This window comes from Centruroides sculpturatus, unplaced genomic scaffold (assembly GCF_000671375.1).
Source record: "Centruroides sculpturatus isolate CEXI.00-Female unplaced genomic scaffold, Cexi_2.0 scaffold997, whole genome shotgun sequence".
Classification (NCBI taxonomy): Eukaryota; Metazoa; Arthropoda; class Arachnida; order Scorpiones; family Buthidae; genus Centruroides; species Centruroides sculpturatus.
In genome coordinates this window covers 112,863-133,477 of record NW_019385146.1, presented here as the reverse complement: position 1 = coordinate 133,477, position 20,615 = coordinate 112,863, and the positions used below count along the sequence as shown (strand labels likewise).

At 41.9% G+C, this 20,615-nt stretch overlaps 4 protein-coding genes across 6 annotated transcripts; 2 read left to right on the top strand and 2 right to left on the bottom strand.

Moving 5' to 3' along the window:
* The first annotated feature begins 1,284 nt into the window (after positions 1 to 1,284).
* On the top strand, positions 1,285 to 4,520 carry LOC111635411 (tolloid-like protein 1). Of its 2 annotated transcripts, XM_023380370.1 has the most exons (13): positions 1,285 to 1,379; positions 1,445 to 1,533; positions 1,592 to 1,715; positions 1,779 to 1,954; positions 2,026 to 2,244; positions 2,336 to 2,551; positions 2,666 to 2,788; positions 3,125 to 3,270; positions 3,345 to 3,543; positions 3,633 to 3,758; positions 3,825 to 3,988; positions 4,060 to 4,257; positions 4,304 to 4,520. In XM_023380370.1, exons 1-12 carry the CDS (start codon positions 1,306 to 1,308, stop codon positions 4,228 to 4,230), a joined length of 1,827 nt encoding a protein of 608 aa, XP_023236138.1. In that variant the 5' UTR covers positions 1,285 to 1,305; the 3' UTR covers positions 4,231 to 4,257; positions 4,304 to 4,520. The 2 variants fall into 2 exon arrangements, with proteins under 2 accessions (XP_023236138.1, XP_023236137.1); XM_023380369.1 differs by having other exon boundaries at positions 4,060 to 4,520.
* Positions 4,521 to 4,802: 282 nt separating this feature from the next.
* Positions 4,803 to 20,590, top strand: LOC111635415. The gene is made up of 8 exons (XM_023380374.1): positions 4,803 to 5,093; positions 5,209 to 5,308; positions 5,972 to 6,075; positions 19,686 to 19,770; positions 19,869 to 19,969; positions 20,093 to 20,182; positions 20,275 to 20,322; positions 20,391 to 20,590. The coding sequence occupies exons 1-8, from the start codon at positions 5,016 to 5,018 to the stop codon at positions 20,448 to 20,450; spliced, it is 666 nt and encodes a 221-aa protein (XP_023236142.1). The 5' UTR covers positions 4,803 to 5,015; the 3' UTR covers positions 20,451 to 20,590.
* On the bottom strand, positions 10,843 to 12,104 carry LOC111635413. Its single transcript, XM_023380373.1, has one exon. It carries the CDS (start codon positions 11,788 to 11,790, stop codon positions 10,969 to 10,971), a length of 822 nt encoding a protein of 273 aa, XP_023236141.1. The 5' UTR covers positions 11,791 to 12,104; the 3' UTR covers positions 10,843 to 10,968.
* LOC111635416 lies at positions 13,157 to 17,612 on the bottom strand. Of its 2 annotated transcripts, none has more exons than XM_023380375.1 (6): positions 16,798 to 17,612; positions 16,632 to 16,719; positions 14,378 to 14,514; positions 14,102 to 14,206; positions 13,723 to 13,770; positions 13,157 to 13,652 (listed from the first exon to the last, which is right to left on the bottom strand). In XM_023380375.1, the coding sequence occupies exons 1-6, from the start codon at positions 16,873 to 16,875 to the stop codon at positions 13,566 to 13,568; spliced, it is 543 nt and encodes a 180-aa protein (XP_023236143.1). In that variant the 5' UTR covers positions 16,876 to 17,612; the 3' UTR covers positions 13,157 to 13,565. The 2 variants fall into 2 exon arrangements, with proteins under 2 accessions (XP_023236143.1, XP_023236144.1); XM_023380376.1 differs by having other exon boundaries at positions 13,559 to 13,652; positions 14,378 to 14,478.
* Positions 20,591 to 20,615: the final 25 nt, after the last annotated feature.

Sequence of the window (20,615 nt, the reverse complement as noted above, 5' to 3'; positions counted from 1 at the left end):
CTAGAAACTTCTCTATAGATAAGACCACCGAACGGAAGTTCTCACCTCTTTCGCATCTGTTTAGAAATTATAGAGTAGAACGAGAAATAACGCGGCCACGCATTAGTTACCAAAGTTGGCCGAGCTCTATTACCACGGAAACGTTCCCAAATTTTGTTTCCGATTTCGGGAATTAAATCGTTTATTTTATTCGAAGGTCCGGATGCGACCAACTCTTTCGCCGCCCACGGGGGAATTTCTAAAAACGATACTTTTTTTTTTTCGAAGCCCGTCCCCGGCCACCCGTTTGGAACGGGCTAGCTATAAGAGGCTCTCTCGTTGCCCGCGGGTCGGAAAGAGCGGTATTGTCTGCCCGTTCTCCTTTTATCAACGACACCCTTCCGAATTTAATTTTACTTCATTATCTCCGAAACATTAATCGGACGAAATAAAATTGAAGGAGATTCGTTTAAACCAGAGTAGAACGAGTCCGAAACGATTCGAGTAAATTATGGTAATGAAGGAAACATTCGGTCTAATATCGCGTTGTAGCCGATAGTTATTACAGAAATACAATCGAAGATTTTGCAGAAAACTTGGCTGTCTGCACCATTCGAGTTATGGAAAAAGCCGAATTATCTGGCTGTAATACGGCTACGTAGGTAATTAAATAGTCTTATAGGTAGATGGTTACGCTGCCATCTCGTGCTGGATTAAATAATTTTAATACGTTTTATTTAATTTAGAATTTCCGGAAGAAAAGAATCGGTCCGGAGCGGGACTCGAACCCGAACTGCCGTTTACCGCGCGGACGAGTTGCCACTTATGACTTTTCTTTCAGAAAATTTATTATAATTAAATCTAGCACGAGATGTCGGCGTAACCGTCTATCTCTAACTCGTCCTTCCCGAAGATGGACAGTAATTCAGACTTTTGAAAATATTTGAAAAACAAAATTGAAATATTTTAAAATTTTAATGGAGAAAACTTAAATATTTCGTGAAATATCGATATAAATGAAGTCGTCTTCTTCGTTGCCGTCCACGACGAGAGAAGATAGACTACTCGAAACGACACAATGTTAAATGGTCATTATTTAGCGTTAATTCGCCAAAGTGAATGATCGAAGATAAAAAACTTGCTCCGCGTAATCTTATCGTAACAAATAAAACCCAATTACTACTAATTGTTTCCTTTTTCTGAACTTTATCGCATTTCTATAAACAATAAATTTCCAAGAAAACTATTATGTTTTCGGAAAAAAATCTCCTACTTCCTATACCTTTATCGCCGTCGAAGGGTAAATATTCTTATACTTTAGGAACCATGGGGTGCATCGGGCGCCACGCACTTACCGCTATTTTATTTTTATCCGTTCTCGCAAAAGAGGCCGAAGAAAGGTAACTTTTTCATTGCCATTCGATAGTAAGAAACCGACGGGAACCCATTTCGTCTTAATTTTTAGTAAAATTTGGAGAAGAGTGGCCACCGCCGATCCTAACAAACTATGGGAAGAGGGAGTTCTGCCTTACGAAATCGGCGAAAATTGCAGCCGTAAGTTCCATTAATTAATATAAAATACGAATTTCCCGGTAAAATGGCTAATTTGCAGAGGGCTTGCGAGAAACCATACATCGAGCCATGCTGGAATGGGAGTCCGAAACCTGCATAAAATTCGTACCGGCGGAACCCAGCCACAAATATCGATTGATCATCGATAACCGAGGACACTGCGGGTGAGTGCGGGTAGAAAAGGCCCGGATATTAACCGGCTATTTGTATTAATATGGTATTTTCAGCTGCTGCTCTTACGTGGGAAGAATATCGGAAAGGCAGATAACGGTCTTTCACGAAACTTGCAATTCCGTATCCACCATAATGCACGAATTGGGACACGCCATCGGGTTTCACCACGAACAGAATCGCCCGGATCGCGATAATTACATTAACGTAATGTTTAAGAACATAAAGAAAGGTAAATCTCTTTTAAGGTTAGTGTTTCTTGCCCGAAATTACAACGCGTATTTGTTAATTTGGCGCCGTCAGGACACAAGAGTAACTTCCGCAAAATGGCCGAAAGCGACGTGAACACCTTGGGTTTCGCTTACGATTTCAACAGCATAATGCATTATTCTTCCAAGGCTTTTTCGCTGAAAGGAGGAGAAACCTTTCGAGCGTTAAATCCCAGCATTTCTTTGAGAGAAAAGAGAGTTAAACTGAGCCGGACGGACATCGCCGCCGCTAACAAACTGTACAAGTGTCCCAGTAAGAAGGTTTTTAACTTATTTCTAGGCTTACGATTAACGAAATTTAGCAGAGAATAACGTAAATGTTCCTTGTTTACGTACGCGGACAGAATGTTACGTCAAACTGTTTAAGAAGATGGACGAAATTGCCCTTTCTAATTATAGTTTGGCTTCTAAAGAAGGTTACTGCCAATGGTTTATCGAGAGAAATCCCGGCGAATTTATAGAATTTTACGTGGAAAACGTCGACATTTTGGAAAGCGAAAATTGTTCTTCCAATTATTTACAGTTCCAAGACGGCTACTGGTCCAAATCGCCGATTATAGGTTTTCGTTTAATTATAATAGCTCGATTAATTAATTAAACCGGATCGACGGTGCTTAAGAGTCGAAACGATCTTTTTAGATTATTCTTACGATTTTAAAGTTCATTTAATTTAGATCGAGTGTGCGGGAAGAGAGAAGAGAAAAAATTGTATACCACCAAGACCAACAATCTGTTAATCACTTATAAAAAGTCTTCCGCAAATTCGGCCACCGAACAATTTTCCGTAAAATACAGAGGTATAAATATATATAATTCTTACCTTTTTAAGTTACATTAAACCTTTTACTAGTAATAATTGTAATCTGTGCCAAGTATAACTTTTGAAATTCGTATTTGCAATTACTTTATGAGATTGAAAGTTAGAGATACTAAAATTACCGCTGGATTTAGATTGTTTTGGTCTTAAACCGTAAGAGAGGATCTCACCGTTTTCAAATAATATTAAATTTAAAAGTCCAGACTCTAAATCTTAGATTCTAAAGCTTAGACTCTAAGGACGAAGCCCATAGATTTAAATATAACCCAGACTATTAAATTTAACTTATAAATTATTACTATGGAATTTTTTATAGTTATATGTAGCGGAACAATTAAAGCGGATCACGGAAGGATACAAAGTCCACAGTTTGACGAATCGTATCTCTACGATTCGATATGCCAATGGGTCCTTACCGTTCCTCGCGGTTACAGAGTGGCTTTACACTTCGAGACCTTCCACGTAAGCGAGAATATAATTCATAAATTTCTCTTGTTTGACCAAGATTTGCCAGAATTTTGGAGGTATTTTGTTAGATCGAAGGCGACGAGAATTGTTTTTCCGATTACGTGAAAGTCACGGACGGACAATCGAGTTCCGGTAGGAAATTAGTAAGTAGATTCTGCGGAAACAAAGCGCCGAGCGACACGCTGTCCAGCAACGAAACTTTAACCGTGATATTTTCGTCCGAAGAAAGAAACGTTAAAAGCGGATTTTCTGCCACATTCATTAAAGGTGAGGCAACGTTTAATCCGATTATAACGTCAACGTTTACGGTTTCCGTTAAGGAGTAACCGCTCTTAAAAGTTGCATAAATTTAATAGAAATTAACGAGTGCCAGCTACCGGATAAAGGAGGTTGTACCGGTGTCTGCGTTAACACCGTAGGAAGTTATTATTGCCAATGCGAAGAGGGCAAACTCTGGTTTAACCGATCTAGAAGTTGCGAAAGTAAGCGACATTCCCAGGTAAAATAATTAGATTTAAATACGTAATTACGCAAATCTTATTCGTTAGAATTCGTCAATACGTGTGGCGGAGAATTAGAAGTAAAAGAGAAAATGGTGGTGACCAGTCCCTCCTATCCCGATCTCTACCCCAGTAACGCCGATTGCGCCTGGAAGATTCTTAACGAGAACGTTCGTATAACCTTCCTGCACATGGACGTAGATAAATCTAAAGTAATTACCGAGACATTCCCGGCTTTAACGTAATCCAACTGGCGGTAAATTTCCTTTTATTTCGTTGACAGAATTATTGCTTCGATAAATTAATCTTGTGGAGAAGAAAGAAGAAGAAGGTGTATTGCGGCTTCGACCTTCCCCAGCCTCTGGAGATCCGAGAACCCGGATTGCGGATTCGGTTCACTTCTAATAAAAAGGTGGAAAGAAGCGGATTCGCCTTACTCCTCCAACCTCTGTAATTGGCCAGGGAGGTTGCGGAGAAGGAAGCCGCGGTTTTATATTTGTTAGGCGTTTTTCGAGTGGCGAAGATTCGATAATTTCCAAAGAAATCCCTACTGTAGGCGTCACGCCGGAATTTGTTCTACCGCCCGGCCAACTTCTAGTATCGTTTCTTATCGAAGTAATAAAATAATTTCAAATTTAGAATACCTGTATAGAATTTACGATTCTAATCTGGCGAGCGGCTGAAAAATATATGGAAATGCAGTCGACTACATTCTTTATTATTAATAATTAATTAACTTTCTAATACCGTAATTAAATAAAATATATATAAATAATTAATACAGAGTTATCGGGCTATTATTCGTGCCGATTTTACCTATCGAAATAGCCCTATTAAGTAGGTAATTTTATAATGTCACAGACGACCACAAATGTCTATCGACAGAAAATTGTACGATAAACGTCATTTAGCGGTGGCGCCTGGGTGTCGTTCTTTTACCACCGTTCTATTTTCGAGTTTAAACTCGTCCGGCGCTTCGGTCGACCGAAAGGGCGCGGGTAAGACCCGAAACGGCAGCGGACGGTAAAATTATACGTATTTATATCGCCACACCACTTTGGATATTATCCGTATTTTTTATTAAAGTAACCTATTTATATCTGGTTTAAGTCGTTTTTACGGCTAAACGCGCCAATTAATCAAATATAATTCCGTAAATCGTCCGCAACGCGTCGATAATAACCGTCGTCTTCGGTTTCCGCCTTAATCTAAAGTCCGGGACGTAAGTGCGACGTCGTCATGCGCGGTCGAACGACCCGTGGCTGCTGTTGTTTTAACACCGAGAAGGGTTCGGTAGCCGTCGGTATTTACACCGCGGTGAGCGAGACGTCTTTGTTTAACCTCCTTAAATTCGTTTCTAAGGCTACCGGGTAGATATCGCCTTGTCCGGGCGACATCTACCCGGGCTTAACTACGGCCAAAACGATTACAGGTGATATCGTCGGCGGCCGTGGTTAACGTTTCCTGCGCGTTTTGTCAGTCCAGCCGGATCTTTAAGAGTTACCCACTCCCGCCGGACTACGAATCGACAGGTCAGTAGTACAACTTAGGCGAATTGCATCCTTAAGTCGCGACGTTTACTTTTTAAAGTTTAAAATGTTTCGGCAAAGTATCTTCGGCGCCTTTAAACGGCGGCGGCCCGTATATCGAATAAATTTCCGGCCCGGTCCGGTACCCGAAGGCGAGAACCGGGTGGAAGAAGCGGTAATGGCTAAAACAATCAGTTTTTATACGTGGTAAAGCGTATTTGCCGCCTGGTATCTACTGGCGTCCCGGACGCAACGTAGAGGCCACTTTCGAACGAAGGATAACGATAGTCTCGACGACCGATAACGGGAAATTAATCGGCGTACGCGCGTACTAAGCGCTCTCCGACGACGTCGAGTCATCGTTGTTTAGGATACGAATAAAATAAATGCAACGTATTAAATAATTCTTGCCTTAATTAAAATAGAAGAAGATTGCCAGTCATCCGCGATTTTGGCGGAAGGAATCTTACCTCGGGCCCGTCAAATTTTCCCGCACCCGGGTGGGAAAAACGGAAGAAAGCGTATCGAAGAGAAAAATCCTATTTTATACGGTCCTAGGCAAAATCTCCGACTACTTTTGTGCCGTAAAACTCCGTCTAAGACGGAAGCCGTTTCGTACGGGGTGCGATTTCTGCCTATTTTACGTTTGCCTTTTAATTTTTTCAGACGCACAATATGGAAAATGGCAGAGAGGCTTTTTAATGGGAATTCTGATTTTTCATATTATTTGGTTTTTAAGCAGTTTGCTTTTAATTTACGGCGCTATAAAGGTAAGCGCAACTGTTAATGAAATTTAATTAATATTTTTTACTATAATGATTTATTTGGTGAAATTCAAAGGTACGTTTTCGTTCCGGATTATTATTTGGCTTACTCGAAGGATTCCGCGGTTGTTTTGGACGCAATAACGAAAAAAGAACAAAGGTTACAAAACTACGTCGTTCGGCTACGTAACGGCTACCGATGGCGACAACTTTACTGGGTTACGATGGTCGACTCTGCCCAACGCGGCCCCCGCACCATCTCGGCCGACTCGCTCCTTCCCGTCTTTAAAACACTTTAAAAGTTTATTACAAAGTATTTTTCTTTAAGCAAAATGCGTTCAAAAATGGCAAAAGGTCGGTTCTTATTATTAGTCATATTATGGGTGGAATGGCTTTAAAAGTGTCGAAAACTCGGAATATAAAGGTTATAGAATCGTAACTCGCAAGTCTAAGTTATAGAATGGCAAACGGTAGACGGATAATCGAATATAGACACTCCGCTATAGACGCTATTACTCAAATTACGACCGACGAGTCTCGATAACGTTTAAAGTTGGCTTTTACGCGCCCGCCGAACTAAATCCGAAAGAAAATACTCCTTAAATAGCCGTAGCGTCGTTTAACTTTCCCCTCCCTTTTTCCAGAAGAAACGTTTTTTCTCTCTACCCTGGCTGATATGTATGACAATTATTTTGGTGGGACAAATCGCCGTTTGCGTTTTGTGCATCGTCGTCTCGTTTAGTAATTCCGTAAGTTAATAATTTCCTTTTTACCGCATTTAATTTATCCGTCGGCCAAATACAATATTAAAACGTTAACAGACCTTCGCCGTTTACGCGGTGGTCGTCGGACCGTTCCTGGCCTTCCACGTAAGTTTCGAATTACGAAATATTCCAGATTTATAAATTAATTCTTACGTTTATATTTGACTTTTATTTTACCGTAGATGTACTGTTACGGCCGCGTGTACTCGGAATACAAAAATCCAGCCGAAAAAATCCGGGAGGAAATATTATTGAAGAGTTTTAAAATATTTTAAGACTAGCTATTACCCGCCACTTCACCCGCGGGGATTTTGCCAGCAAACTCCATTTATATTCAGTATTTCAACAACCATAGTAATTGTTATGTAACACCTACCGCCGAGAATGACGAGAATCAAACCAACTATTTTCAATTTGATCAATAATTTTCTGCAACGTTTACCATCGTTCTATAATCGAACCGATACGCGATAACAAATTCGAATTTAAAACGGTTCGAACATTTGGTTAAAAAATCGAAATATATAAAAATATTTATAACAGTGTCTGAAATGTTATCAATTTAATACACTTAAGTACTCGATGAAGACTAAACGTAACAAAAAAATCGCGTGTAAAACAGTACAGTAGAAGCCAACGAAGAGAATTACCGGAGAACGTCGCTCTCGTAGAAAATCTACGAAGAAACGTCACTAATGCCCGACCGTCCCTCCGGAGGGCGAGCGAGCGAGAAAGAAACGTATTAAAACCTTAAACTTTTGTCATTCAATCCTACTGATGTTTAGATCTAACATTAAGCAGGCAAACACGAACAGTAACAAAAAAGAACTTTATTAGAAAAGGTTAGAACTGTCACAGACATCCTCGGGCAACACCCGGACAAAATCCAACGAACTTTCGCGCCTTTTCTTTTCTGACGTTGTCAGCCACTCTTGTTGGCAAGTGTTGCCAGTCAGAGTTCGTGATCTTGGCAAGTGTTGCCAGTCAGTGTTCAGGATCTCTGGCGCTGGCGGCCACAGCTACTCCCCCACCAGTGTCTGAGACACGAAACGAACGGGAAACGATACATGTCGGCCAGAGCGCGTGGTAGTTGGTCGCGCTGGGGCTCGATCTTACCCATGTTTGAACCAGAATGATTAAATTCGGACTGGAGACGTTGGGGGTAACTGGTCCGACTCGCTCGCTGCGAGAATAAAAGCCGGTTTCAGGCGATCAATAGAAACTACAGTTTCTTTTCCCTTTATGCATAGAGTGAATGTCTTGCTACCGCGTGACACGACTTCGTAGGGTCCATCGTATGGAGGCTGCAAGGGCTTCCGTACAGCATCATTGCGGAGAAATACGTGGGAACATGAGTGCAGTTCTTTGTGGATAAATGGGTTGCGATAGGAGTGGTGCACAACAGGCACTGGTTTTAAGTTCGCCATCATCGTTCTGAGTTTTTCGACGAAAGAACATGGATTGATGTCCTGAGAACCTGGGACGAAAAATTCTCCAGGCAATCGGAGGCTGGTGCCATAGATCATTTCAGCTGCAGTAATATTGGTGTCTTCACGAAGCGCAGTTCGCAATCCTAACAAGACTGTAGGTAGTACTTCCGTCCACCTGTCAGTAGAGTGGCATTTGATGGCAGTTTTAAGTGAACGATGAAAGCGTTCAACAATGCCATTCGCAATTGGGTGGTATGCTGTTGTCCTAACTCTTTTGGCACCAAGAAGTTGAGTGAGGGATTTGAATAGGCTAGACTCGAATTGACGTCCTTGGTCAGATGTTATTTGGGCAGGCACTCCAAAGCGAGATATCCAACCTGAATATAAGGCTGAAGCTACTGTTTCAGCCGCTATATCTGGCAACGGGATTGCCTCAGGCCAACGAGAAAATCTATCGATGATTGTGAGGCAGTATGTTGAGCCGTTGGAAGGTGGCAATGGACCAACAATATCAATATGAATGTTTAAAAATCTAGCGTCTGGAATAGGAAAGGTTCCCAAAGGGCTAGCGACATGTCTCTGGATTTTCGACCGCTGACAAGAAATGCAGGTGCGAGACCATGTCTGGCAGTCTTTACTGATGGACGGCCAAACAAATTTTGCTTTTACCAATCTGGTTGAGCCCCTTACACCTGGATGGGACAGGTTATGGACAGTGTTGAAAGCAGTGCGACGATAATTAGGTGGAATGTATGGACGAATGCGACCTGTCGATACATCACAGTAAATTTCGACATCACTATCAGGAAGTTTAAACTTCTTAAGTACAAGTGATGAGTCACTTGAAGTCAGGAGAGACTGGAGCTCAGGATCTTGCTGTTGGTCTTTTGCAATTTTGCTATAATCTATAGATGGGCTACTAATTGATTCAATACGGGAGAGAGCATCAGCTGGAACATTATCGATTCCCTTTATGTGTCTGATGTCTGTCGAGAATTGTCCTATAAAGTCGAGATGTCTCAACTGACGGGGTGTACATTTGTCGTGTCGTTGCTGGAAAGCAAACGTCAATGGTTTATGGTCTGTGTAAATGGTGAACTGTCGTGCTTCCAGCATAAATCGGAAATGTTTCACAGCCAAATACACAGCCAGAAGTTCTCGGTCGTATGCAGAATACTGACGCTGAGAGTTACTCAGCTTGCGGGAAAAGAACGCCAGTGGCTGGAGACCTTGTGCTGTAACTTGATGAAGGGCAGCGCCCACAGCAGAATCAGATGCATCGACGTGAAGTGCAAGGGTAGCACTTGGTGAAGGATGGTGTAGTAAGGTGGCTTCTGCTAATTGTGATTTACATGACTCAAATGCCTGAATAGAATTGTCAGTCCATTTAATCTCACGTTGGTCGTTTTTCTTTGCTCCTTTAAGTAGGTCGTGCAAAGGAGCTTGGTGATGGGCCGCATTGGGTAGGAACCTACGATAGAAGTTCAAGATGCCCAAGAACCTTCTCAGTTGTTTGAGGGTCTGTGGTCGCTTCTGTTGAGTTACGGCAGATACACGTTCCGGAAGTGGCATAATGCCGTGGGGAGACACCATGTATCCTAAGAATGATACATGTGAGGCAGCAAAAGTACACTTGGATGCATTGATTTGCAGACCGTACTTGTCTAGGCGTTGAAACACTTGCCGCATGTGCATCTTATGTTCCTCCCACGAAGTGCTAGCGATGAGGATGTCATCTAGGTATGAAAAGCAGAAGTTTAGGCCTCGCAGAACTTCATGCATGAATCGTTGAAATGATTGGGCTGCATTGCAGAGACCAAAAGGGAGGAAAATGAATTCAAATAGCCCAAATGGCGTCGTAATGGCTGTCTTTGGCACATCATCTGGGTTAACTGGTATATGATGGAAGGCCCTAACCAAATCGATCTTGGAAAATATTCGAGCTCCGTGTAGATTTTGACCAAAATCGTGGATGTGTGGCACTGGATAGTGATCGGGAACAGTTATCCTATTCAGGGCACGGTAGTCTCCCGTAGGTCTCCAATCGTTACGGCCCTTCGGCACCATATGGAGGGGAGAAGCCCAGTTGGACTTTGATGGTCTGCATATACCTAGCTCCATCATGTGCTGGAATTCTTGCTTTGCTACTTGCAGTTGAGCCGGGTGCAATCTACGAGGTTTAGCAAATACGGGTGGACCGTGTGTCTCGATATAATGCACTGTGTTGTGCCTGACCTTATCTGAAAACGGTCGAGGACGAGTGAGATGTGGAAAGTCCTTGAGGATATCCTGCATTGGGGAATTGCTGATTATAGTTTTGACTGAAGTAGGTGGTCCTGTATAATATCTTCCTCGTGTAGTAAGGGAAGTCAGGGGGTCAACCAGTAATCTGTTTCTGATGTCGAGAATGAGTCCAAAGTTGGCCAAAAAGTCTGCACCGATTATAGGCTTCTGCACATCAGCTATGGTGAATTCCCATCTGAAAGAACGTCTTAAGTTGAGGTCAAGTTCTAGCACTTTTGTTCCATACGTCGAGATTTTAGAGTCGTTGGCAGCATACAATTCAACCTTTGTAGGCTGATTCTTAGTGCGGTTGGGAATGATCGATAAATCTGCTCCAGAATCAATTAAGAAATTTAGGCCAGTTTTGTTGTCATACACAAACAAACGGCTATATTTAGGAGCCAGACTGGACCCACAGGCCGTTACTGCGGCTGGCTGCTCTCGTTTCCCTGATCAGCAGTTCGATTAAAGGAACACGGCGAACGACATTTCCAAGCAGCTGATCCAAACTTACTGTGGTAGTAACAATATCCCTGACGACTGAGGCTTCTTCCCCGAGAGCGTGAACTAACGCGGTGCCTCGAATTCGGGTTATGTCGGTTTCTCTCTCTACTACGATAACGGGGACGAGCAGTACGCGATACATTAAGTTCTGCAACCTTCTTTGTGAGTTCTAAAATCTGCAGTTCAAGGTTTTTGATTACGGGATTTTCGTCTTTCAAGTTGATGCTGGCCAGTTGGGTTGGTTCTGTAAGTTCAGCAACCTTGTCAGCAAGGATGGCTAGCTTGTCTAGTTCATCACTGCTAACAGCCAATACGGTCTGAATATTTTTGGGGAGACGTTGGAGCCACAAGTTTCTAAGAAATTCTTCGGTAATTTTGCCCGCTGAAAGCTCCCTCATTTTACGGAGTAAAACGCTGGGTTTCTGATCCCCTAACGCCAGATCTTCAAGCAGAATTTTAGCCTCTTTAGCAGCGGAGTTCTGGAAAATTTCGAGGAGTCGATCTTTAAGTTTAGAAAACGGAGCCTCGGCTGGACGGTCAAATACTAAGTCACTAACATTAGATAGAATCTCCGCGTCCAGGGAATTGATTAAATAGTTGTACTTAGTGTTCTCACTTGTAATCCGATTAATGGCAAAAGCCGCGTCTAGCTGCACAAAAAATAATTTGATGTTGGTTTTAGTAAAGATAGGCATTTTTGCCTGTACACGTCCGATTTCCAACTCGTTCTGTTCCGCCATTCCGGGCGCTTAACTATGCGGCTACAAAGAAAGCGGGATAGTCTTGGATAAAGCTTAGCCTGAGTCACGTACTCCTAGTCTTCGGTAAGATTTACCCACCGTCTTCCTATCGAATTTACGATTTAGAAACTGATCATACCTGCATATCCTGTTAAAAAAGTTCCATCATAGACACAGAGTTGTTCGCTATCCAATTCAGTCGAAAGTCCAGGTAGTTCATTAATCGGATCACGTTCGGGTCACCACTTTGTCATTCAATCCTACTGATGTTTAGATCTAACATTAAGCAGGCAAACGCGAACAGTAACAAAAAAGAACTTTATTAGAAAAGGTTAGAACTGTCACACACATCCTCGGGCAACACCCGGACAAAATCCAACGAACTTTCGCGCCTTTTCTTTTCTGACGTTTTCAGCCACTCTTGTTGGCAAGTGTTGCCAGTCAGAGTTCGTGATCTTGGCAAGTGTTGCCAGACAGTGTTCAGGATCTCTGGCGCTGGCGGCCACAAACTAAACGATACGACCGACGATAATTGTTAAAAACCGCGAGACGGGGGAAAGGTCCGGGGTCTACGGTTTTGGTTGGAAAACGGCGAAAAACTTTCGACATTGTTTCGGGCGCGTAAATGAAATTTTATTCTAGTATTTGCGCGATTAAACTTAATTTCGAAGACTTATTAGCGACGTAATTAATGATAAATAAGTCACTTTTCTAACATTCTAACGGCTCGATGTATAAAAGTATCTTAAATATATATTGCCAATTACTCTACCGGAAGAAAATCCCGTGGAAGAAGCTTCCGTATCAATTTTTATAATTTTTTTTTAAAATAAAACAAAAGTTGGTTTATCGCGGTGTTAATATTAAACTGTCCGTCGCTACGACTTAATNGGGGGATCATTTTTCCACCGATCGCTGTTTTTTCTCCGTTACGTACAACGGCCGGGAAAGATTGCCAATTACTCTACCGGAAGAAAATCCCGTGGAAGAAGCTTCCGTATCAATTTTTATAATTTTTTTTTAAAATAAAACAAAAGTTGGTTTATCGCGGTGTTAATATTAAACTGTCCGTCGCTACGACTTAATATCGCGATAAAATGCTATCGACTCGAAGGTATCGGAATATGCAAAAGTAAAAATCCAACTCGGTAGTAATTTGGAGGATTTGTTCCGGTCCACGTATTCCGTAATTCCGATTTTCCCCCCTCCGAACTATATCTACAAACGTTTCGAAACGGTCGCTGTTTTCGCGAAATAGGAAAACCAGCCTTATCCGAGGACGTTTTCCGATAAGAGCGCGCTCCTTTCGGGGAAGGACTTAAATTACACCCGACGGAAGATTTTTATGCCGTACCTTTAACGTTAACGGAAAGAGATATTTAACGACGTACGTAGATTCGGTGTTAGTAATTCGCCGCGTAAATTACTTATACCCGTTTTTCGCTTTAAGAAATTCCTCCCGAAGAGCTCGGTTAAACGAAAGTTTTCTTAAATTTAACAATTAGAAAATCGTCCGAAGATCAAATAAATACGGAGTACGAGACGATTTCTTTATTACGAAACTTTATTTTTATTAAAACACATAAAACACGCGCGGAGGAAAATTTCACAATTTTCTAAATTAAAACGCTTCGTCGCGTAGTTCGAATAAAAAACCGTCGTAACGAACGAGAAGATTGGAATGCCCGTGGCGGCCGGTGTCCGGTCGGAGACCAAAGATATTTTAATACCAGGACGAGAACGGGAGGATTTCTCGGAACGTAACGCCGATAGATTTACAACTTGGCCATATAATAGGCGATTCCTCCGTGGCTTTCGGCCAGAATGGCGTAATGAGAATAAACGCAACTGTAACAATATAACTGTAACAATAATAAGACACAATTAAATACTCGACCCGACGATATTTACGTTTTTCGTTTAAAAACTTACGTGGAAAACGACGGAAAATCCCGCAATCACCATCCTGGCCACGGACGCCTATTCGATAATAAACATTAATAATTACAATTTCGTTCATATAGGAAAATATTTAGAGACGCAAAAAATCGAAATTCGGTAGTATTTAATTACGCGTAATTAACGCCAAGAAGCCGTTATTCTAATTACGGTCCTTCGTACTCCCCGACGCGGTATTTCGGATTAGCGATACGGCTGGGTAACATCCGACAGAAATATATTTGATTCGGGGAGGAAGAGAAGCCGGTACGAAATAACGGCTTCTTTAGCCTCGGTCTTAATTAACCAACGGCCCGTTTCGAACCTCTTATTTAACAATTTTAATGATTAATAATATAATAAATGTACTTACGACGTTGGCTTTTACCGCTGCCATGCTGGAAACGAATAAAGCGATTTGTCCGACGACGGCCACCGCGTTCCAAATCATCCAAGGTATCAGACAATAACGGTGGTCCTGAAGCGGAAATTTAACATTTACCCCGGGCTAATCGCTAAGTAATTTATACTTCGAAGGCGATTAATAAAATTCCTCCCGGGTATTTTAAAAATTAAAGCCACTAGATTATATTTTGGCCCCGTTTAAGACGGGAGGAAATTCGAAGAGAGATTTAGACGGCGCACTCACCCTTTTAACTCCGTAGAGTAAAATTAGACTGGTTAAAAAACACACCGCGCCCCACGCCAGAAGAATGGCCAGGCATACTCGGAGGGAGTGGGCATCGATTCCTGCGACGGTAAAAGTAGCCGTTCGATTAACTTGCGCTTTATCGAAAATTAAGAGAAGAATATTAAAACGTTTTCGCGCGATGAGCGTAACGGGTGGCGACACCCGCGCGGGCAAAACGGGTTTTCTTGGCGCGGGTTTTGAGGATTTTCTATCCCGTACACGAAATAGAAAATCCTCGAAACCCAATACCCATCCGGTCCGTAATTACCCGGGAACGACTCTGTAGCTTTGACGGGTAGTAATTTAATGTCTGGTATAAGCCGCGTAGGCAAAAAGTAACGATAGCCCGCATCGTTTCTAAGTGGAAGAATTAGGCGCGGAAGTTTAATTTGTGAGTATAAAAAAAATTGCGAATGCTAATAACCGGCCACCCTACCGCGGACGCGCCGCCTCGTCGACTTTTTAATCACCGAAATTTAACGGCGTCCATCCTCCTAATAAACGAACTTCCCGGCAAAATTTCGGCAGTTTTCGACGGAATGCGCGGGAGTTAATAAGCTTCGAACGGGGCGAACGAAATCGCCCCCTCCGCACTAACGTCTTTACGCGCAGAAATTACCCTCAATTCTTTCTTATTTCGCATTTCGTCGTTTTAAGTCCAAAAATGTAAAAATCTTGGGGGATCATTTTTCCACCGATCGCTGTTTTTTCTCCGTTACGTACAACGGCCGGGAAAGTAAAAATAAAGACGTTTTTCCCATCCATCATTTACGTATCGTAAATTACCAAAAATTATTCGTAAATTTTACGCATAAAATGTAAAAAACAGGGATCCGTACGTAAAAGAAGGAGGGTAATAACGTATAATCTGTTTAAAAACTTACGTAAGAAGAGAGGAAGTTTACGCCCGGGACGAGGATGGGGCGAAAGAGCGCGGTAAAACCCGGAAAGCACCCGCGTTAAAAAACGGAATGGCCCGGGCTAATTTATGAAAAGTCTTTTCCGAGAAAAACGTTACTTCCACTTAAACAGATCCTTTCTTACCGCTAATCGAAGTTTACGCCACGAAGTATTCCTTCGAATAATCGAGTAGTCGGAAAGAAGACCGCCGCGTAGACCGAGGACGGGCTACGTAAGGGCCGCGTACGAGAGAAAAAAAGGGGGAAAGGACGGTAAATCGCCATTATTTATTCATATATAATTATAAATTAGCGCGGGTATACTTAATTTAGCTTCCGAAACCGACGTAAACGTAATATTTCGGAAATATTCGGTTAAATTTTAGTCGCCGCTAGTTATAAATTAGTTTCGTTAGCCGTTTCTCGTTTTAACTTTTACCGAAAAACTATTCGCGGGGTTAGAAAATAACCTTTGAACTTTTGCCGCGCGCTTTTTTACGGATAAACGCGTTCAATTCCTCCGAAACGTAATTAGTCGGAGTCGACGTAAGATATTTCTTACACTGGCCACCGTCGCGCCACAAAATGGCCGCTTAACCGTACGCCGAGTCCGCGCAATTAATCTACGCAACACCGAAATTGCTCGGTAGTATCCCGTGTTCTTTCTATTTTTAGGCGATATCGTAAATAACGATTAAATTAAAATATCTGGCGGAAGAAATTAGCCCGACGGATAGTTCTCCTCCCCTGGGCCCGGGGTCGGAAAATCCGATCGGGTGGGAAAAACTAGTCCTTTCGCCCCCGGCCGGTACGCTAATACTCCGTAGGTGCTTTTCCTCCGCACGGGCGATTACGTATAACTCCGAATAAGTCGGAAACTATTTCGGACAAAAGGAGCCGAACGTCGACCCGAATTCCCCCGGAAAGTCGGAGACGAAAACTACGAAGAAAACGCGGGTTTCCCGACTTTAAACTAAAATCCGGTGGCGTTAAATCTCGGATTTACTAAATTTATAACGTCGTTTCCTACAAGCCGGAAAACCGGTAAAATCCATCCCGACATTTACGTAAGACGGCGTTTAAGAGGGGAGGAGACGTTTAAGCGTTGTCCCGGAACGTCGGCGATTGTCGGAGTGGCTGAAGTACGAGGAAACGGACGGAACGAAAGCCTTCGTTTTCCCACTTATTACCGCCGACTTAGGCAATACGTTTCCGCTAAATGTCTTTAATATCGTCGTAAGTAATTCTTCGGATTCGTAAGTCGGAAATAGGTTAAATGTTAGTTATTTCTACTTAATTCTAACTAAAATCACCTGTTAAAAAGGGACGACGGACGTAACTTTCCACGTCGGAATATGCGAGTATAACCGCGCAGGCCACCGACGACAGCAAAGACGTAATCTAGAAATTATTGCCACCATTACCTTTCGTAATTTACAAATATGGCTCGTTTTACGCGCGGCCATTTGCGTAACTCACCGACGTGTACACTCCCGTGGCCAAAGTTCCGTCTTTAACGTTACTAAAACAGCAGCAAGAATCTATTCGAACGCACATGTTCACCCCACCGTCGACGACGAAAACGTATCGCGGTAACGTGACGGGGAAAAAGGAACCGGTCCGGGAAAGTCCCCCGTGACGTCTCTAGCGGGAAACGATTTCTCCATTGTTCCCTACCGGTGTAAAATACATTGTATATTTTTTGCGGTTAATTTATTTATTAATTACCCGCTAATTATTATTTTTATAAATTAATTTATTTTTTTATTATCCGTTCGCTGGCCGGTAGGTCGGTAACGTTTATCATTGGACGAAATTCGACCGGGAAAAAGTTCTATTAAAAGCTTTTGTTTGTCTTTTAAGATAATTTGTTTTTTATTCCTCGGTAAAACTTCTTCACCGCTCTTAATTTATAAATTAATAATCGGGAAAGACCACCCCAAAAATTCGTATTCGGATCGTCGATTCCCGTCGTTTACGTCGGACGTGTTCCGACACGTTATGGACCGATTCCCAGATATTTACGTAAAATTCGTGCAAAACTGCGGAATGTCGAAAGAATATTTTTATACGGGTTATTCCGACGTCAACGTGTTTTAAACCTTTGAATATTTAAAGACGTATTACGTAAAAGTTTAAAATTTTAGTCATCGAAGTTATAAAATGGACGTCCGGGATCGAATATACACCGAGATAATCGAAAGGTCCGCGCCAACGGACGGCACTTCGGAAAGGAAGCGAAAGAAAACGATAATAACCGCCACAAAAGCTATAGGAACGGTATCGTATTCGGTGTATTTTACGATTATAAAATTCGTTAAAAATAAATTCTTCGATCGAACTCGAAGTAGCGAAAAATAGCGGACATTCGGTAAGGAAATTGTAGAAGGCGGATGCGTAACCAGCGCGTTTCGTTTCTATTGTTTTCTAACAAATAGGATTCGTCGTCACAATCGTCGCCGGAGTTTTGTTTGGCGCAAGAGGAAAGACGTTTCGTTTTTTCGGAGGAATTGCGCGGCTAACCATCGTAAAAATCCGCGGGAAAACGAAGAGGATGTGCATTCGCCTTCAAAGATACTGCCCGTGCGACATTACCTTCGCCTCGTATATTATCGGAATCGTATCCGTCGTAAGTAATACCCGATGGCCGGATTACGTAAAAACTGAAATTCTAGTAAATAATTTGTAAAAATACGGGACCGTTCGAGTATTCGGGTAATTTTTTTCCGACGTAATACCGGAAACACCTTACGCGTTTATTTTAAGAATTTTTAACACCTGGCTGGCGTTTATATCGACGAAGTAGTAAAAATTTTATATAAGGACATTTTAAATCTATATCTATAAAAATATATATAAATAGACGCGTTTGTGCCTATATTTCAGTCCGCAGCCAAAAGTACGCATCGCGCACGAATGGTGTTTGCGTGCGGTAGTAGCCCCGAGTCTTCTATAGTGCGCTACGGTGGTCGCGTCTCGATAGCTACGAGGGTGCGAGATACGGGGTTTGAAAGCGGTCAAATTCGAAAATGTGTGACGCTTCGATGAGAATGTTCCATTTTCCGAATAAAGAGGAAAAACGCCCAGTGTTTAATTAATAACACAGTCTTGTGTTTAATAGTCGAGAATGTTCCAGGCTTTTCTAGAAAGTTCCAGAACCTAGAGGTGAAATTTGGTACGCAGTTAGGGTACGTGGCGAAAACGCGCGCTTAAAAGGAATTTTTCGAAATTCCCCCGCGGGGGGAGAGGGAGAGCGTTAATTAATTAAGGCTTAACGCAGGGGTGTCCAACCTTTTCGTTTCTCTGGGCCGCATTGGAAGAAATCAAGGAGTTTTGGGCCACAAGTATAGGCCCTATAATATATACTTGTGGCCCAATATACAAGTATATTTAAGGATTAACGTGTCTAGATTATAATAATAAGTATTAAAACTTTATCACAAAAAAGGATGTTTTGAAGAATTACTTGTACGGACACTTTCAATTTTTACTTAGAAATAGATAAATTCATTTATTATAAAAGAGAAAAACGAAAATTTATTTAAAAAAACACAAATATTTGTTTTATTTGGGTCTCTAATTAATAAAAAGCGCCAAATAATATTTTTTACGTCAAACAAAAGAAAGTAGCCACATTTGGCGCAATGTAGCCAAATCTTGCAACGTTGGAAGAAATAATAAATAAAGCTGGAGTTGTGACTCAAATGCGGGGGAAAGGAGAGAAAGGACAAAAGATAAAAAAGTGAGAAAGGTTGGAAAATTAAGGATCAATATTTGCATAACAGAAGGTCTATTTAACCTTTCTCACTACTTTTTATCATTTGGCCTTTCTTTCCTTTCCCCGAATTTGAGTCCACACTCCTTTGAGTCACAACTCCAGCTTTATTTAGTAATCCTTCCTCATTCACACATTTCCAAGTATTTGAAAATATTTCCTTTCCACTCAAAAATAAAATACGAATAAAGGTTTACGGCTTTGTGAAACTTCTTTTTTGAGTTTACGCCGTTGAAATAAATAAATAATAATAAAATTAAAACATTTGTCGGTTTTGTTTACACGTTTATTGGCCGCATTGGAACTTACCTCGGGCCGCGGGTTGGACACCCCTGGCTTAACGATCGTAAGCGTTCCAGAAAATCGATCGAATTAAAAACGGTTCGTTTGATTTCGATCAATTCTCATCATTCTCGGCGGTAGGTGTTAAATAACAATTACTACGGTTGTCGAAATAACGAATGTAAATAGGGTTTGCCGGCAAAATCGGCGCCAGCGAAGCTAGTAAGTAAATAAATATTTAAATAACAGCCGTTCGTTCGGCACAAATCTTAACAAAAGACGATTATTGTACTTATTTCTGTATTTCCAGGTATATTTCGCGGCCAAGATACTCTTATACTGTTACATCATCGCCACGTACGAAGACGACGAAGAATTTCTGAAAGACAAAAGTCGTGAGTGATAACGCTTTCGTTTTTAAGCCGACGAAGAAAGGCGGTGTCCCGCAATTACGCCGGACGCCAGAGGAAATTTCGTTAATATTTATTTTCAGCTTACGACGTAAAAGGGATTAAAGCCACCATAGCCGTACAGTTGATGGTTTACGTATTTTCCTTCCTGTTCAGCGTGCTCATGGTATTAGGAGTGAAACTGGTAAAGTATTTTCCCCTTTTAAAATTACCGATACGGTTTATAAATAATAATTTGCCACGCGGTATACAAAGTTAGACTTAATTAAAGTTACGAAGAGAAATTCACTTTGGATTTTACTTTCAGGAAGACCACGAATTAATACGTCCCTGGTTAATAATGGCATTTCTCTACCTGACCGTACGAGTGGTTCCGGTCGTTTACGGCCTTTATCGAGTGAGCTAAACTTTAAATTCCCACTACAAGTTCGCAATTTTTACTCCGGTAGAAAACAAAACTGGCGCGCTTTAATAGAACTTCCTTTCTAGGGTCACGCGACTCTGGCGGCAGTCGACTGGGTGGACCCGTTATTATCGGTTGGTATAATTTCCGATTTCTGTGGGGCCGGGCGAAATTACGGCGTTAACCTTTAGGCAATTGGCAGGCTCTTTCCTTCGTTTGCGTCTATTCCGTTTACAAAGATATCGAAGAATACGGTTATTGAAACGCCTGTCGTCGTCTTCTCCACCCCGACGGGCGGAAACCTCGGCCTAATAAATTTGTAAAGATATTTTAAAAATAAATTTACTTAGATTACGACTTAAGTCTTCCGCCTGGTCCCCTCCGTATATTTTTTTGGTTCGACGTCGCCCGAGTCTACCGCTCGACC

Coding starts and splice junctions, on each gene's coding strand:
- LOC111635411 (XM_023380370.1), top strand. CDS start 1,306: ATGGGGTGCATCGGGCGCCACGCACTTACCGCTATTTTATTTTTATCC. Junction 1,534..1,591: donor AATCGGCGAAAATTGCAGCC/GTAAGTTCCATT, acceptor GCTAATTTGCAG/AGGGCTTGCGAGAAACCATA. Junction 3,271..3,344: donor TACACTTCGAGACCTTCCAC/GTAAGCGAGAAT, acceptor GTATTTTGTTAG/ATCGAAGGCGACGAGAATTG.
- LOC111635415 (XM_023380374.1), top strand. CDS start 5,016: ATGCGCGGTCGAACGACCCGTGGCTGCTGTTGTTTTAACACCGAGAAG. Junction 5,094..5,208: donor CCGTCGGTATTTACACCGCG/GTGAGCGAGACG, acceptor AAACGATTACAG/GTGATATCGTCGGCGGCCGT. Junction 6,076..19,685: donor TAATTTACGGCGCTATAAAG/GTAAGCGCAACT, acceptor CTGTATTTCCAG/GTATATTTCGCGGCCAAGAT.
- LOC111635413 (XM_023380373.1), bottom strand. CDS start 11,790: ATGGCGGAACAGAACGAGTTGGAAATCGGACGTGTACAGGCAAAAATG.
- LOC111635416 (XM_023380375.1), bottom strand. CDS start 16,875: ATGTGCGTTCGAATAGATTCTTGCTGCTGTTTTAGTAACGTTAAAGAC. Junction 13,771..14,101: donor CAGCGGTAAAAGCCAACGTC/GTAAGTACATTT, acceptor ATTATCGAATAG/GCGTCCGTGGCCAGGATGGT. Junction 13,653..13,722: donor GATTTTCCGTCGTTTTCCAC/GTAAGTTTTTAA, acceptor TTATTGTTACAG/TTATATTGTTACAGTTGCGT.